The sequence below is a fragment of the Giraffa tippelskirchi genome, chromosome 5 (assembly GCF_054371585.1).
Source record: "Giraffa tippelskirchi isolate mGirTip1 chromosome 5, T2T-mGirTip1v1.2.pri, whole genome shotgun sequence".
Taxonomy (NCBI): Eukaryota; Metazoa; Chordata; class Mammalia; order Artiodactyla; family Giraffidae; genus Giraffa; species Giraffa tippelskirchi.
The window spans coordinates 72,304,847-72,322,971 of record NC_137279.1 but is presented as its reverse complement, the minus strand read 5'-3'; the positions used below and the strand labels follow the sequence as shown (position 1 = coordinate 72,322,971).

Genomic DNA, 18,125 nt, shown 5'->3' with positions numbered 1-18,125 from the left:
AATTTATTTTATGCTTTCCAATTTATTTTATGAGTTTGCTATCTCCTTATTTTGTAGTTTATAGCATATCATTTCTATGTACAAAAAAACCTGTATATAATACATTCCTCTTTGCTCCTGCATACCTTGTTTTGTCCTCATTTTTCAAGTATTGCTGAGAACATAAGGTGTGTTCTGGAAGGAGAGTGGTACTGAGTTCATCATCCCCATTTTGCCTTTCCTGGCTCCATCCATTTGTCTGTATTGAATGCCTAGACTACTGTACTTGGGAAGACATTAGGACCATAGTGGAGAGTAAAAGAGATATACTCCATCTTATGGAGCCTGCAGTTCAGTGAGGACACAACTATTAAAGAGGTACATTTACAAACAAATTTAAGGTTACACCTGAGATGAGTGGCAGCAGAGGTATGGTGAGTGACGTGGCCTAAGAGATTCCTTGGCTGCATTGATCAAGGGGAAGTTTCCAGAAAGATTTCCGTGAGAAAAGGTTGAGCTGAGAGATCTCTGATGAGGGAAGAACATGTGAAAAGGGCTGCAGTAGGAAGCAGTGTGTCACAGTTGACTAATTCTGAGTGTCAGGGTAGGAGTTTTGGTCTTCATCTTAACAAGAGTAAAGTGTCAGTGTTCAGTGGAGTGGTGTGATATGCATTTGGAAGGAATCTGTGTAGTTGAAATTTGGAGAAAAAAATATAGAAAGCAAAAGGAAGTGTAGGGTCCCAGTTGTAGGCTTTTACAAGAGTACGATTGCATGAAAATGATCATTTATATTAAGGTGGTTCTGGCCATAGATATGAAGAGAAGTAGATACATTTTGCAGATATTTGGTGGAAAGAATTGGAAGGGTTTGGTGACTCATGTATTCAGTATTTATAGATAGAGGACAGGAAAGCACCTAAGATGATGCCCAAGTCTTTGGCTAACCAAACACAATGAAATTTGTTGCCACTTACTGAGATGTGAAAGGCTGAGAAGACCCCTTTTGGTGGGAAATGATGCAGGTTTTGTTTGGAGCAAAAGAGGTCAGTCATCCAGATAATGTTATATTCTGGAATCACAAAGAGTAATATACTAGGTTGTTGTTGTTATTCAGTTGCTAAGTCATGTCTGACTCTTTGCAACCCTGTGGGCTACAGCACACCAGGCTTTCCTGTGCTTAATTTTCTTCCCGTTTGCTCAAATTCATGTCCATTGTTTCGATGATGCCATCTAATGTTGTCCCTCTGTCGTCCCCTTCTCCTCCTGCCCTCAATCTTTTCCAGCATCAGGGTCTTTTCCAATGAGTCAGCTCTTCGCATCAGGTGGCCAAAGTATTGAAGCTTCAGTATCATCCCTTCCAATGAATATTCAGGGTTGATTTCCTTTAGAATTGACTGGTTTGATCTTGCAGTCCAAGGGACTCTCAAGAGTCTTCTCCAGCACCACAGTTTGAAAGCATCAATTCTTCAGCACTCAGCCTTTTTTATGGTCCAACTCTCTCATCTGTACATGACTACTGGAAAAACCATAGGTTTGCCTGTAAGGACCTTTGTCAGAAAAGTGATGTCTCTGCTTTTTAATTCTCTATCTAGGTTTCATAGCTTTACTTCCAAGGAGCAAGTGATTATCCTAGGTATTTTCTTTGAATAGACTTCTAAATTTTACAGTTCTTTTTTAAACAAGGAATTTTAAAGTTTATTGCTCTTTGTGTTTATTTAACATATTACCCAAAATAAAATGTTTCAAAGATTTAAAAATACACACTCTTTTTTGGGATTCCTTGAATACTTTATCACTATAGTGAGTAGGCTTTGTTCTGTTTGTAGTTTTTTTGTTTGCATTTTTTGGGCAATGTAATATAACTATTTTCATCTTTTCTTGAGTAGAGTATGTTGCTGGGAATGACTAGTATCTGAATCAGCTGTGCACCAAATGATGTAGATCGAGACGAAGTATAAACAGTGAAAAATTGTATTAGAATATATGATGTTCTTTGCAGACTATAAACAATTTTAACATTGAAGATAATAGTACTTTTAAGACAAATTTAAAGACCGTTACTCCTTGTTCTGCATAATGTTTTATTCTAACCTCAGTCACAGGTTTTTTTTTTTTGGTGGTATATTAAATATTTTATTAAATATTAATACAAATCTAAATATTAATGTGCTCTACAATCTGAAAGTGTTAGTTGCTCCAGTCATGTCCAACTCTTTGTGACCCATGGAATGTAGCCCTCCAGTCTCCTCTGTCCCTGGGATTTCCCAGACATAAATCCTGGAGTGGGTTGCCATTTCCTTCTCCAGGGATCTTTCCTGATCCAGGGATCAAACCTGGGTCTCCTGCTTTACAAGTGAATTCTTTACTGTCTGAGCCACCCCTTCAACCTGAGTTAATGACTTTATTCTGACTATTTCTACTGTTGAATTTGTACTGCCAAAATATTGTTTAAAAATAATAAAATGCTAGAGTTTATTGAAGGTGCTTAAGTGACTTTTCAATGGAGTATTGATTAGCAAATGGTTTGAAGTTTTTCTCCCCTGGCATTTTCACTCTTTAAATAAGAGCCCATGGTCTTTTCTTTCAATTAGTATGAGACCGAAAACAAAATCACAAAGAGCTTTTTCCCTGAACTAGAAATGAATATTGCCAAAAAGAAAATTAAATCAATATAAAGGTTTTTTTTCCTAATTTTAATTTTGATGTTAATATATTGTCTCTGTTTTATTGTCTTTTTATGTTAGCAACATTTAAATATTTTCATCTTTTATCAAAATTTGAAAATGAATGTTTTTTTCACTTGGAAAAATCTAAATGTCTTATCATTCTTTTTATAGGTCTCATATCTTTTGGGTGAACAGAAGTCTACCTTTATGGGGCTTACAGGTTATGTACAATTTTGTTTTATTCTTATATGTCTGTATGTACTCATAGTTTACAGGGCAATACTACTGGGGAGAAAATTATTGATGTTAAAAATAAACAATTAAAAATTGTTTATTGTTTAATTAACCTTAATGCACATCTTGAAGTTTTTATTTCTTTATGTTAACCTGAGCCTTGTGCATTCTACCTGTTGAGAATTTCCTCATGATTAGACTTTCTTCGAGATTAGACTTCAGAAAGCTTGAGTAAAACAATGTTTGAAGTCACAAGTTCTCCAAACTAATTTATGTGTTCCTAAATTCTTAGGTTTCATCCATGTTTGAAAAATTAGTCAAAAACCTTTAACCACGTTTTCCTTTTTAACTTATGTTCTCAATATCAGGGGCATGGCAGAATCTTGATGAATAATTGTTAAATGAATAAACAAATGAATCAATAGCTCTTATTACCAATGGGAAGAGCTTGGTCCCTTAGTAGATAATTTTGCAAATAAAACAAAAAGTATACTCTGGCATTAAAAGGGTCCTAAAGAAGGAGTAAGGAAATGTGAAGAGAACAGTGCTTCTCAGTTACATTTTTGGTATGTTTCCTGGAGTCCTATGTGTTGTTCTTTGTTCCTTTTCTGTTGAATTTCATGCCTAACAAACTTTTTAAATTTCACATTTCCTCTACTCCTGTCTCTTTCCTTCAGATGCTTTTTAGTTTCTGTTAATTTTCAAAAGCAAAAATTATTCAAAGAGTAGAGTCCCTAAGATTAAAAGCATTAGAGATTGGAAGATAGTTGAGTCTGGAAGGAATGGAAAGACTCTAAGACTCACTGTTTATAAGCAAACATTAAAATACTTTAAAATCAAATGTTTGGTTTGTCATTTAACATCAGGGTGATTCTGAGATCTGTGCATTTTATATGCAAGTATGAATTATTTTGATTATGTATGCATTGTGTTTATTACTATGAAATCAAGTTTATATTGTGTTTGCATATTTCCTATTTTATTGAAGCCAAGTTGTGTTTTATGTTTTTTTAGCGAATCTCATAGCAGTGCCATTAACTTACAAATAACTCTTTTCAACTATTTCCATTTCACTAAAAATGCAGGTTTTTAATCTCTGAGTTAGATTCCGATATTATCCATCAGTGAGGTGCACATTTGTAAAGTAAGTTAGTATTTTTATGAATAATTATATATGGTCTTGAAATATATTTTGGTCATTCAAATTGTTTTTACTTAATAGTGATATCTTTAAATAAGAATGCTCATTTTTCAATAGGATTTTGAGTAATTCATCCTGAAAATGGTTTCAAGGTCACATAAAAATGTGTACCTTTAGAAAGGCACACATGAGTTAGAAAATTTGCAGATAAAATCTAAAAAGTTCAACTTTTCTATTTTAATAATGTCTGGCTATTGTATGCACCTCTGGACTTATTTTATTTTTATTCTCATGCATTCATGTGTTTTTAAATTTTCATTATGCTTTAATATTCACCCATATCAAAATTTTCATTAAAACAGGAGTCAGAATCTAAAACTCTAGGGCATCTGCTTTTCTCAGACAGGTTGCCTTAACCATCACAAACCTATGAACAAATATATTTATTATCTTAGATACTTCATGTTAATGCTTGCTTAGTATTCCTCTCTTCCAAAGTGCTTAGAGTCTTTAACACAAAATAATTTGGATGTCCTTTCTGTTGGAGCCACTGTTCTTAGGGAGTTGAGCTGAGGAAATTTTATGTGGAGTGGAGACGAGAGAAAGGCGGGAACTTGTCTAGGGCAGTGCAGGATGCCTGTGTCCGCCGCAGAAGGGAGATTGGTTATGAAGTCTGTTCAGACCGAACCTGAAAGTATCTTGGACCATTTGCTTTAATGTTTAAGGATGTTACTGTTTACTTTCGTTTGAGGTGAATGATAGGATGCAAAGTATCCCTCAACTCCAAGCTTGTATTCTTTGATTTTCTGTAGGGAACTGCCATTTTTGGCAGGTGAACTGAGAGGGTGGCTTTGTGGCTGCTTTTATGGTGGAGCAGTCATGTGATTGTGTGTATCAGGAATACACACACACACACACAAAATCTAGTCTTTACATATCATTCAAATTCCAGTCATCTGATTATTCTAATCCACACTTAATGTTTGTGGTAATAAATTTTAAAAGACTTACTCTGGAGTATTAGACATTTTAAAAACTAAACTGCAGTACTCGGTACAGCCTGCTCCCCACCACCTGTATATAGAAGTTAGAGTGTCGAACAGCACCTCTGTTGCTGAAACTCGGCCTCTGTTCACCAGAGTCAAATAGAAATATGGAGACAGAATTTTGGGTGAAGTAGAAAAGAGTAGCTTTAATTACTTTGCCAGGAAAAGGGGCCACAGTGCGCTAATGCCTTGAAGACTGTGTGACCCATCTTGGAGGGGGTAGTGAGGAGTTTTATAGTGTTCAAGAAGCAGGGTGTGATCAGCTCGTGGACAATTCTGGGATTGGTTGGCATCAAGGTGAAGTTTCGAGCATGATCAACCTTCTGCTTTCAACCAATCTAGGGTCTATGTTCTTGTGGTTGGCAGTTTTCATCTGGAGAGGGGGTCTACTTCCTGTAAAAACAATTTAGGAATATGTGTCAGGCCTTTATCTGTATCTTTCAGGGAACCGGGAGTTCAGTGATTCTGTTATGTGCCAGAATTATAGTCTAAATTGTTACCAGTTCCTTAGCCCAACAGCATTTCTTTGTTTCTGAATCTCCACATTTCCCAATCATTAACTCTTGAGTCAGCATTTTACTTTAAAAGACAAGGACACAGGGCCTTGTATATGGTTTCAATCCCTATATCATATATGATATATATATACACTCATATATGCACACACATACATAGGCATATATTTATAAATTGATAATATATTCAGAATCTATATTCTTTGTTGCATTTTCTCATTAAGGTATAATTTATATTTTAGGTTTTAGTGGCATTGATAAGTCTCTTTGAAACAATACTGCTTGGTTATCTCAGTTATAAGGTAAGTTGTTTTAATTAGAAATTTTCTGCCAGTGGAACACACTACTAGCAATTACCCAGTATTCGTCCATTTATAATTCACACTCTGGGGCTAAAGCAAGATCTTCTTAAACTCCTTTAATTATTTTGGGCCTCTCCAGTATGTAATAAAAAGCTGTGGTAATATAGTAATGTTTTCCTTGGTGACTTAAACACACTTCACTAACTCCTCTGGGCTAATTTACCCAGTATATGCATGCTTATATTAGGCAAGTGAATGAAATTGTTTGGCTTTTTATTGTTCTCAACCTTTTCTCCTGATTTATACAGAAAACACTAAGCGAGAAAAGTGTGTCTGTTAGGAATTATTAAAATGAATTCCCTTCATTTTTGGCAAAGCTTTTCCTGGCTAACCCAATTTAACAAATGTTTATTGAGCTCTTATTTGAAGAAGAGCACCATACTGTGCATTGTTTTGTTTTTTTTTTCTCAATGAGTTTACAATCCAGAAATGGGGGTAGGCAGGAGAAGATTCTACAGGCAATAATAATACAAGGTGGAGTAATAAGTACTTCCCATGAGATGCAAATAAATCGCAGCAGGGGGTTCATCAGTTCAGTTAGGTCGCTCAGTCGTGTCCGACTCTTTGTGACCCCATGGACTGCAGCACACCAGGCTTCCCTGTCCATCAACAGCTCCCAGAGCTTATTCAAACTCATGTCCATCGAGTCAGTGATGTCATCCAATCATCTCATCCTCTGTCGTCCCCTTCTCTTCCCAGCTTCAATCTTTCCCAGAATCAGGGTCTCTTCAAATCAGTCAGCTCTTCGCATTAGGTGGCCAAAGTATTGGAGTTTCAGCTTCAAAATCAGTCTTTCCAATGAATATTCAGGCCTGATTTCCTTTAGGATGGACTCGTTGCATCTCCTGACAATCCAAGGGACTCTCAAAAGTCTTCTCCAACACCACAGTTCTAAAGCATCAATTCTTCGGCGCTCAGCTTTCTTTATAGTACAACTCCACATCCTTATATGACTACTGGAAAAACCATAGCTTTGACTAGATGGACCTTTGTTGGCAAAGTGATGTCTCTGCTTTTGAATATACTGTCTAGGCTGGCCATAGCTTTTCTTCCAAGGAGCAAACATCTTTTAACTTCATGGCTGCAATCACCATCTGCAGTGATTTTGGAGCCCAAGAAAATAAAGTCATTGTTTTCCCATCTATTTGTCATGAAGTGATAGACCAGATGCCATGATCTTAGTTCTCTGAATGTTGAGCTTTAGGCCAACTTTTTCACTCTCTTCTTTCACTTTCATCAAGAGGCCTTTTAGTTCTTCTTCACTTTCTGCCATAAGGATGGTATCATCTCCATATCTGAGGTTATTGATATTTCTCCCAGCAATCTTGATCCAGCTTGTGTTTCATCCAGCCTGGCATTTCTCATGACGTACTCTGCTGCTGCTGCTGCTGCTGCTGCTTTTAAGTCGCTTCAGTCGTGTCCGACTCTATGCGACCCCATAGACAGCAGCCCACCAGGCTCCCCCATCCCTGGGATTCTCTAGGCAAGAACATAGGAGTGGATTTCCATTTCCTTGTAAGTTAAATAAGCAGGGTGAAAATGTACAGCCTTGATGTACTCCTTTCCTTATTTGGAACCAGTCTGTTGTTCATGTCTGGTTCTAAGTGTTGCTTCTTGACCTGCATACAGATGTCTCAGGAGGCAGGGGTAGTCTAGGATTCCCATCTCTTTAAGAATTTTTTAGTTTGTTGTGATCCACACAGTCAAAGGCTTTGGCATAGTCAATAAAGCAGAAGTGGACATTTTTCTGGAACTCTCTTGCTTTTTCGATGATCCAACGGATGTTGGCAATTTGATCTCTGGTTCCTTTGCCTTTGATCAATGCAAAGAAATAGATGAAAATATTAGAATGGGAAAGGCTAGAGATCTCTTCAAGAAAATTAAAGATACCAAGGGAACATTTCATGCAAACAAGCATGGAAACATGTATATTATCATATGTGAAACAGAACACCATTCCAGGTTTGATGCATGAGACAAATGCTCAGGGCTGGGGCAATGGGATGACCCAGAGGGATGGGATGGGGAAGGCAGTGGGAGGGGGGTTCAGGATGGGGAACACATGTAAACCCATGGCTGATTCATGTCAATGTATGGCAAAAACCACTACAATATTTTAAAGTAATTAGCCCCCAACTAAAATAAATAAATTAAAAAAAAAAGAAAATTAGAGATACCAAGGGAATATTTAATGCAAACATGGGCTCAATAAAGGACAGAAATGGTATGGACCTAGCAGGAGCAGAAGATATTAAGAAGAGGCAGCAAAGATACACAGAAGAACAATACAAAAAGATCTTCATGACCTAGATAACCACGATGGTGTGATCACTCACCTAGAGCCAGACATCCTGGAATGTGAAATTAAGTGGGCCTTAGGAAGCATCACTATGAACAAAGCTAGTGGAGGTGATGGAATTCCAGTTGAGCTCTTTCAAATCCTAGTACATGATGCTGTGAAAGTGCTGCACTCAATATGCCAGCAAATTTGGAAAATAGCAGTGGCCACAGGAATGGAAAAGGTCAGTTTTCATTCCAATCCCAAAGAAACGCAATGCCAAAAAATGTTCAAACTACTGCAGAATTGTACTCATCTCACATGCTAGCAAAGTAATGCTCAAAATTCTCCAAGCCACGCTTCAGCAGTACATGAACCATGAAATTCCATATATTCAAGCTGGATATAGAAAAGCCAGAAGAATCAGAGAGAGAGGTCATATCTTGGGATGAAAAAACCTATTAAGCAGAGTCCTTGAACCAGTGATTTCACTAAAGTAAGATCATAACTTCACTAAAAAGAAAAAAAGGCAGAACAACAGGGATTTGTAGAAATAGCAAAGGCATAAAATAAGAAATGTGCATATAAAATTGTAAGAATGAATAAATATTTAGTTTTGGGCAGCATATGGTGTATTTGGGAAAATATTGGTGGGATAAGTTTGCTACAATATTCTGAGGGCCTTGTAGGGAAACCTAGAATGGGAAGTTGGTGCAGGATGTTGAACATGACAGTTCTATAATTGTAACTAAGTTTTAGGCGTATTAGTTCAGAACATCTGTGCAAGCAGAAGTCAAGAGACATTCCACTGAAGTCCATATGCTCTGCTAAGACACAGTTGCAGTAGGAAAGGAAAAGTGGAAGTGAGGTTTTGGCCAGGTGAGAGGAATAAATTAATTCAACGCAGGAAAAGTCATGAAAGTAGAAACGGAAGAAATCATCGACAGATTGGTTGAGATAGAAGAAGAGAACAAAATGTGAAATATCATTTTAAGATTTCCTAAATCCAAATGACTGGGAACAAGGCAGAAAACCAAGAAAAATTGCATCAAGAAAAAAAATCAGATTGGGGTCAAGATAGACAGAATAATGGAAATTGTTTTCGAAATGATGAATTTGAGGAGATTCTGGACAAAGAGATGTGATATTCAGACAACTGGAAAGGAAGATCTGGGACTTGCAGAAGAGATTTATTAAGCTTTGGCAGTCATTTCCAGTGAAATGATGAAGGAAGCATGCAAGTCCATTAAGGATGGGATAGTAACCAATGGAGAAGAGATGACCCATGTTAATGGAGATGCTTATATTGTGGGTCTTGAAAGAACAGAATAATGAGGGCAGACAGAGGAATACGTGAGAAGGGTGGAAAGTCTTCCGAATGGTTGCCATAATTATCACTGATTTCCAGTTCACAATTATTGCATGTACCATATTAACAAGCACATTCAAGGTTCTGTTTTGGGGGGATTCTTATCTAGCATATACATTTCTTTCTCATTTCATAACATAAAGTCTTAAAGGTAACATTCTGTTGACTACTTTTTAATCTTTAATTTAGAGCAAGAAATCTTTACAAACTCACCTTTTTCCCCTGGCTTCTTTTATAAAATTCTTATTAGCTCCACTTAAAGAACTGGGATGACCCTGAGGGATGGAATAGAGAATGAGGTGGAAGGGGTTTCAGGATAGGGAACCCATGTACACCCATGGTTGATTCATGTCAATGTATGGCAAAAACCACTACAATATTGTAAAGTAATTAACCTTCAATTAAAATAAATAAACTAATAAAAAAAAGAACATAATATCAATGTCTAATAAGGAGAAATGGATGAATTAGAAAATGTAGAAAGAAAAGAGTGAGTGGTTTCCAAATAAACACAGATGGATTGACTTACTGATTATGAGGAAAAGAAAATATTAGGAATGACTAAAAAACAATGTTAGATGAAAGACATGAATGAAAGTTTAGTAAGAAGCTTGAGAAAAGCCATTGGGTTTACAGTTTAGGAGATCATTTGTTATTCACCCTTAAGAGACCAGTTTCAATGGAGTACAATTAAGAGTAAAATTTTCAAATGAAGACTGTTGATTGATCAGTACAGGAGCTCCACTAAAAGTAGTAGAATGAGGTGGAAGATTGCCTCATGATGGTAAAAATCTGCATCATTTTAAATAAGCTAGTAGAGGGGACAGGAAAAATGATGGATGAAGGAAGATTTATATAAAGTAAGAATAAGCTAGGTTAGGAAGTTGAGGATTATTAATTAGCTTTGGATACAATTTTGTTCTTTTCTGAGAACACTGAAGATGGAAAATGGTGCCTGAAAGAATATTTTGAAGTTGGAGGAGATAAGCTGGAAAATTTTGCATATAGGTAGCCACTCAACCCTAACTTACCTAGAAAGTACTACCTTAGTGACAGTACTAGCTTAGTGACAGTGACAGTTTAGAAGGAGATGTTGAGGTGGGCTCTTTAAATGATTTATTAGTGAATCTCCTTGTCAAAATAGATGCTTCATAAATATGTTGTTGTTAAGTTGCTAAGTTGTGTCAAGCTCTTTTGCAATCCCATGGGCTGTATCGACTGGCTCCTCTGTCCATGGGATTTCCCAGGCAGCAATACTGGAGTGAGTTGCCATTTCCTTCTCCAGGGGATCTTCCTGATCCAGGGATCAAACCCAGGTCTCCTGCATTGGCAGGCGAATGTTTTACTGCTGAACCACCAGGGAAGCCCATAAATATGTATTGATTGACAAATCTGGATTTTAGAAACATAGGAGAATGAAAACAATCAAGTAAATTAATATCCAATTAATATGCATGTGATAAATGTTGAATGTGATATACAGAAAGTGATGTATTGAAAAATAAGGATGTGGGTGTTTTTCTCTAATTTAATGAAATATTTTCCACTGTAACAAGAGTACATAAACTGGTCAAAATATTAATCTGCATTTGTGAATGTTTGCTACAAACTCTAATTAAAACTTAATATTAGATTAACTTTGAGGCTTTAAATGCTAGTAGTTGTTTAAAAAGCACAGACTCAAGATGGAATTATAGTTTCCCTTGTGATTTTGTGGCGCTGACCTTTGTAATCAATTAATTCCTGCCATTTATAAAATGAGAGCAAAGATTATAAGACCTAGTAGGTAGGGCTAGATGATGCATAATATTTTCATTCTGACCTTCATAGACCTTAATGTCTAGGTCATGGTGGTTGAGTCTTGTGTGTTACAACACGAAGGCTAACATGTGACATGGGGACGATATCTTGCTGTTAATTACCTTCTTTTCTTTTCATTGTTGTCTTTTAGTCATTAAGCCATGTCTAACTCTTTTGAGACCCCATGGACTATAGCCCACCAGGTTCCTCTGTCCATGGAATTCTCCAGACAAGAGTACTGGAGTGGGTTGCCATTTCCTCCTCCAGGGGAATCTTCACAGCCCAGGGATCAAACCCGAGTCTCCTGCACTTGGGCATATTCTTTACCATCTAAGCCTCCAGGGAAGCCCTTTTCCTTTCATATACTCAGTCAAATTCATGAACTCTTTTGACTCTTTCAATAAGCTGTTGGATACACTGTTGGAATGAATAAGTGATAACTATTTATAACACATATATAAGATAAATCCATATAACAGAACTTCAAATGAGGTCCTTCTCTCAAATTAGGCTTTTAAGAAAAATTATAGACAGATATGAATAAATGGACATTGCATTAGGAGTGAAATCCATTTCTAATATTGCTGTTTGATATTTCTAGTTCTGAATATAAAATCTACATACAATTTTCTCTTATTTGTTTGTATCTATATATACATATACACGAAGTATATATTTACATATACAACATATAGGTTTGTACACACTATTTTAGACATTCTAAAATAACTATGACTTAATCTTTAACTTAAAAGGTTTAAGCTATCATGGAGACTAAAGTTTTTTTTTTTTTTTAATCAAAAGACTTAATAGGGAGCAGCAAAGTGAGCAAAAACTCTTTAAAATGTATGTTAAAGTTAGCAGATAATAATTTCAAAATCCCTGATATTCATTTCTTTTTTGTCCTCTGTCATACAGACGGCAAATCTGAACTTAAATCATCATTCTGTTCATGTTTGTCACAACTTGGCAAAATATCCATGAGGCTTGCCTGACAGGAAAATTCTTATTCTTCTGTCACGTGAATACCGTCTGGGTCTTTATCAACTGTTTTCAAAAATATAACAGTACTCTATATATACATACACATTCATTAAATCAAAAGGAGACAAAGGTGCATAATTCACAAACCTCTGATAATGAAAATTCACCACACCTAGAAAGCTTTGGTTAAAGCTACAATTCTTTTTTCTATAGAGTAATCACTTTATAAAAAGCATCAGTTCTGAAATGTTAGCATCATGATGGCCTTATTTCTGGAAAAGAAAAAAGGATTCATTCTAGGACTCCTAGATCTTGGTGATTCTGCTTATTTTGCCATGGGAATGGTAAATCTGAGTGTTGTTGAGTTTACATTTGGAGATACAAAATAATGCTGCCATAGTGTTACTCCATATTTTAAACTCACGAAAAGAAGGTTAATTCTTCTTGATTAAGTATTTTAAATATAGGTATTATTAATATTAGAGAAGAAAGTGGTTTTTAACAGTCTCTTTCTCCCAATTTAGGCTAACAGCAAGTAGATTACCATAAGTCTTACACTTTTTAAAGTGCTTTTTTTTTAGAGTTACATAGATAATAGTTCCAAACTTGCACTTTCTTTTATGATAAAAATAAAATCTCGGCACATTTTAGGAAATCATCTGTTTTCTTGAATTTTTATTAGTTGAGAAAAGTTGCATTCATACCAAATATAAAATAGATTAAATTTTATTTATATTTTACTGGATTCTGTCAATAAGAAGGGGAACACCGAGAGTTCTACATGCTTAGAACAGTTAAAGCTACTTCTTAGAAACTATCTTTTTTCTTTAAGAAGTTACCTTTTGGAAGAAGACTAATGCCTTTCATCTCGTTCAGAAAAATATGATTAAGTGGAACAGGTATTTAACTTAATTTTGAAAGGCATGTGCCTTCCTTTTGGATCTTATTCCACACTTCTCTACATAGTACCATCTCTAGATTTATGCTTTCTTTTTTTGCCATAATTGCTTTTATCATGAGCCTATATTATGCAGGCTCATGGGGACTCCCTAACAGCCAATGCAACTTTCGGATAATTTCTCTATTTATTTTTCATCAGCTATTTTTAGAGGTGATACTTTATGAATATATCTTTAAGTTCAGAAGACAACCTGAGATCTTAGAACTAAACCTAATGAATATAACTGAAAAAGACATTTATTTTTAGCAATGAGTACATTGCCTCCCTGTATAATTTTAGATTATGGAAGTCAGTCCTCAGGTGGAAGTTCATTATTTGCCACAACATACACATGCACAAACACACACACATACGCGTGCACACACACACACACTCACATACACACACACAAGCTATGAATTAACAGGAGCGTAGTAACCATTACCTTCTCCAGGTGATCCTCCCAACCCAGGGATCAAACCCAGGTCTCCTGCATTGTAGGCAGACGCTTTACCATCTGAGCCACCAGGGAAGTCCTGGCATAATGCAGATACAGGTTGTATTGAGAAGCTTCAGATTGGCAAGGACTGTGCTTGGAACAGAGCAAAGAATTCTGAACTAAATGTATGCTCTCACCTGGACCACATGAAATTCAAAGTCAAGTGTTGATTAAATATATAAAAACAAACTGAAAAAAAGGAATGAGAAGGATGTTGAAGAATCAAAAAACCTAGTGTGGGAGTCTGATCTTGTCTAGAGTGTGTGTAAAGAGGACATGAGGAAAGTCTCAAAACACTCAGAAATTTTGAATTAATAGCTGAAATATGTGTGTGAGTTAACTATATAAAGAAAAATTGGAGAGAAAGGTGGGGAGACCAGTTAGGAGGTTAGAGTGGGAATAGAGTTAAAAAATAGAACCAGAAAATCCAAGATATATTCATGAGTCTTATTCAACAATTATACTTAGGTAGTGTGTGAAGGGGGCGTCAGAGGATGAGGTGGTTAGATAGTATCACTGACTACAGACATGAATCCGAGCAAACTTTGGGAGATAGTGAAGGACAGAGGAGCCTGGAAGGCTACAGTCCATGGGGTTGCAAAGAATTAGACACGACTTAGTGACTGAACAACAATGGCATGTGAAAGAAGATGCAAAGTTTCTCCAGGATCTTTGGTTTTTGTTGCTGGAGAACCAGTTAGGACAAACATCATAAATTTTACTTTAAGGTTGTCCATTTTATTGGCATATAGTTGCTTGTTGTAGTCTCTTATGATTCTTTTTATTTCTGTGGTATCAGTTGTTGAGGAGCTTCAACTACATGAAGCTCCTAATTTTTTTCCTTTCTAATTTTATTGATTTGAATCCTCTCCCTTTTTTATCATGATGAGTCTGCTAAAGGTTTATCAATTGTGTTTATCTTCTTGTAGAGCCAACTTTTAGTTTCATTGATCTTTGCTGCTGTTTTCTTTGTCTCTATTTCATTTTTTTTTCTCTCTGATGTTTATGATTTCTTTCCTTCCACTAACTAGGAGTTTTGTTTATTCTTCTTGCATTAGTTGCTTTAGGTGTAAGGATATGTGGTTTATTTGAGATTTTTCTTGTTTCTTGAGATAAGATTGCATTGCTATAAACTTCCTTCTTAGAACTGCTTTTGCTGCATCTCATAGGTTTTGGATTGTCATGTTTTCATTGTCCTTTAAATTTTGCTTTTAGACAAATTACCCACAAGGTGCCTTTAAGGCATTCATGTGAAGCAGTGGATTAGATAGTTGAGATCTGAAACTGACTCTCAGATACAATATTCATCCAGACTAGAGATACAACATTGGAAGTCATTGATTTATTGTTGATAATAAGTTGAAGTTGTAACATAAATGAGATTACCTAAGATGGATATATAGCCAAGTACTCTTGAAATACTTTCTGCCAGAAAATTTCTGTTGAGCTTTGTGGTCATAAGTTTAACAACTTATATGATTGCATCAGGAAGACGTAAAACAATAAAATTTTTTGAATGTTTCCATATGGATCCAAGAAAAAGAAATACAAATGCTTAAGTTCAAAATTAAAACAATTATACCAAGAAGGGAAGAGTATTATAAAATATTTGGAACTTTCATTTATTCAATATCATGCTTATTGAACTCTAATGGTCATAGAACAAAGAAGTTCTGTAAAATGTTAAAAACGTGTATCAAGGTAGTTAGTGGTGAAGGTATGGAGGTTGGGGTATTCCAAACAGATGGAGAAGTGTGAGCAAAGTTATAAAAGATGAAATAGCCTAGTTCATTCATAGAACTTTATCAATATCAGTTCAGTGATGAATCTGTAGCTGAATTCAAGATGGGTTAGGAATATAGTAGGTACAAACCAGTAGCCATAGTTCAAATTGTGAAGCTTCATATGATATAATGAGGAGTTTGGATGTTGGTGATGGAGATTCGGCATTTTGGAAAGAATTCTCTGACTTGAATATGGAGGATAAATCAGAAATGAACCCAACTGAATCACATTTTAGTCATCAGACTCTCTTAGTGGTTTGAGAGAAAGTAATACAAAATAAATGTTGTGTTAGATCTGGAAATGAAGAAAGACATCAGAGGTATAGAAGCTTTTGGTTTACTATGAACTAAACTTTTCCAGTGTGCCACAGCTAAGAAAATGAATGTTAATCTTGATGTACATTAGCAGAAAGATCCTGCCATGTGACCAGTGATAATGATTCCCATTACATCCCCCTTCTCTGGTCACATCAGTCTCTTTTGCTGTGTAAAATCATTGACATCAAGGAACAATGTACAATGACTAGTAAAAAATATGGTGAGGGAAGAGTAAGCCAAATGTTACACATTCTGGAACCTGAGTCATGTAAAAAACTGTTAAATGGTAACATTAACCTGCGCAATAAAAAATAGGAGTGCTGCATAATTAAAATTAAGTATAAATGGTTTGTTGAATAGGCCTGATAGAAAAGCCTTTAGCCCGTCCTACGTTCAAGTGGCAGAGGAGCAGGTGGAAGGCACAGAGCTAGTCATTGTCTTTATGAGCCGTGCTGATCCATTGAAATCTGTTAGGCCCCTTAGTTTTTTTTTTTTTTGCAAGACAAATCTCAGTTTAGTATTTAAGAGATAGCGTTCAGTATGTAAAAAAATTAATGTGCTCATCCAGTTTTAGCTTTTTCTAAGCTGGAAACTTCACAGGTGTTACAATGGTAAAGAATCCACTTGCCAGTGCATGAGACATAAAAAGTGTGGGTTCAATCCTTGGGCCAGGGAAAATCTCCTCGAGGAGGAAATGGCAACCTGCTCCAATATTCTTGCCTCAAAAATGCTATGGATAGAGGAGCCTGGCAGGCAACAGTCCATGGGGTAGCAGAGAGTCATACACGACTGAGCACGCATGTGTGCACAGCTGGGAACACAGTGGGGCAAGGATCTTCTTGGGGGGCTTCTCCTATGACCACCTCATCCTTGTCTGAAACCAGAGGGCCATGACCCCTCGGGGCTGAGGAGGCACCAGGAGAAGGGAGGTCCTGACTGATTAGCCCAGGAATAGTCTGTGGTTGGATTGCTCTGATGGCAGATATAGACGGGGCTTTTGTGGTTCTCCTAAGGCCTTGGGCTGCAACTCCTTGATTCCTCAAGCCCCAGTCTGGCCACTCTGCCCCGGGTTCTGGGTGTCCAAAGGCCACCATCTGTCAAGATGCCCTGTCTCTTCAGGTCCACAGCCCTCCTGAGTGTGAACTTAAAATGGCCATACATTTTTTTCTGTAGGGTCTATATCTTGTTCCCAGAAAATAAGCCGTTCTGTCTTAGTATCGGCATAAGTGTAGCCTATTCTTATCTCAACATTCTTTCTCTTTGCTTTACTGTTTTGTTTTGGGTTTTTTTGGTGATATTTTAGGCCTTAGCCAAAAACAGCCCCTATGTCTGAGTCCAGCTCTCTAGGTTGTTTATCTGCACCCTTCTTGCAGAGCTGGAGGTGATGAGGGAAGCACCCTTACACAGAGATGAGAGAGATCCTTACAGCTCTGTGCCTTCCACCTGCTCCTCTGCCACTTTTTATTTAGCCTGCAGATGGCTCATGAACCAGGGATAACAAAATCTCTTCCTTAGTGTTTTAGCAACCCAGACGATGTAGAACCCATCGGGATGTAGAACTTGCGTTATGAAGCGGCAGTGTGCAAGGAAAGACCAAATTAGCCAAGACGGCGTGGTCAGGCCCTCTTGCCCCACAACCTCTCCCTCTTGCCCCACGTTTTGTAAATAATGTTCATGTAATAACTCAAGTCACTTATAACACTGCACATGCGCATCATGAGGTACTCGCTTGGTCACGAGCTACTTTGTGCTGTAGGGGTATGTGAGCTCCACCTAGAAAGTGGCTACATTTTACTGCTGCGTCATGGCTGTGTTCACTGGGTCAGCCATGAGAAGGGGGAATGTAGGGTGTCTGTTGTTATGGCTGCAGAGTCAGCAGGAGAAAGGCTGTGTTGTGGCTGCTGTGCAGGCCAGTAGAGAAGAAACATATCTGCAGTTCCTATGGCTCCTCTAGCCTCCTGCTAACATCTTAGCTCAGGCCTTGCCTACCCTGGGTTCAGCGAACACTGCAAACTGCGAGACAGTTTGGTGTCATGAGCAGGATCGGTGATGCAAGGTGTTTTACATCTTTGTAATGTTTTAAGACTGTGGGACCTCAAGAAAAATAAAGAATCCCAATATTATGGCCAGTGTGTGCTCAGTTGCTTCAGTTGTATTTGACTCTGTGCAACTCTATGGAATGTAGTCTGCTAGGCTCCTCTGTCCGTGGG

The 18,125-nt window shown here is 37.0% G+C and overlaps 1 protein-coding gene across 3 annotated transcripts in view; it reads left to right on the top strand.

Moving 5' to 3' along the window:
• LOC145507225 (potassium channel subfamily T member 2) overlaps positions 1-18,125 on the top strand; it is a 406,914-nt gene that overhangs the window by 144,989 nt on the left and 243,800 nt on the right. For all 3 annotated transcript variants that reach the window (XM_081493298.1, XM_081493297.1, XM_081493299.1), the window contains exons 4-5: positions 2,817-2,865; positions 5,824-5,883. In XM_081493298.1, the coding sequence (XP_081349424.1) occupies positions 2,817-2,865; positions 5,824-5,883 (109 nt within the window). The remainder of the gene's footprint in view (positions 1-2,816; positions 2,866-5,823; positions 5,884-18,125) is intronic.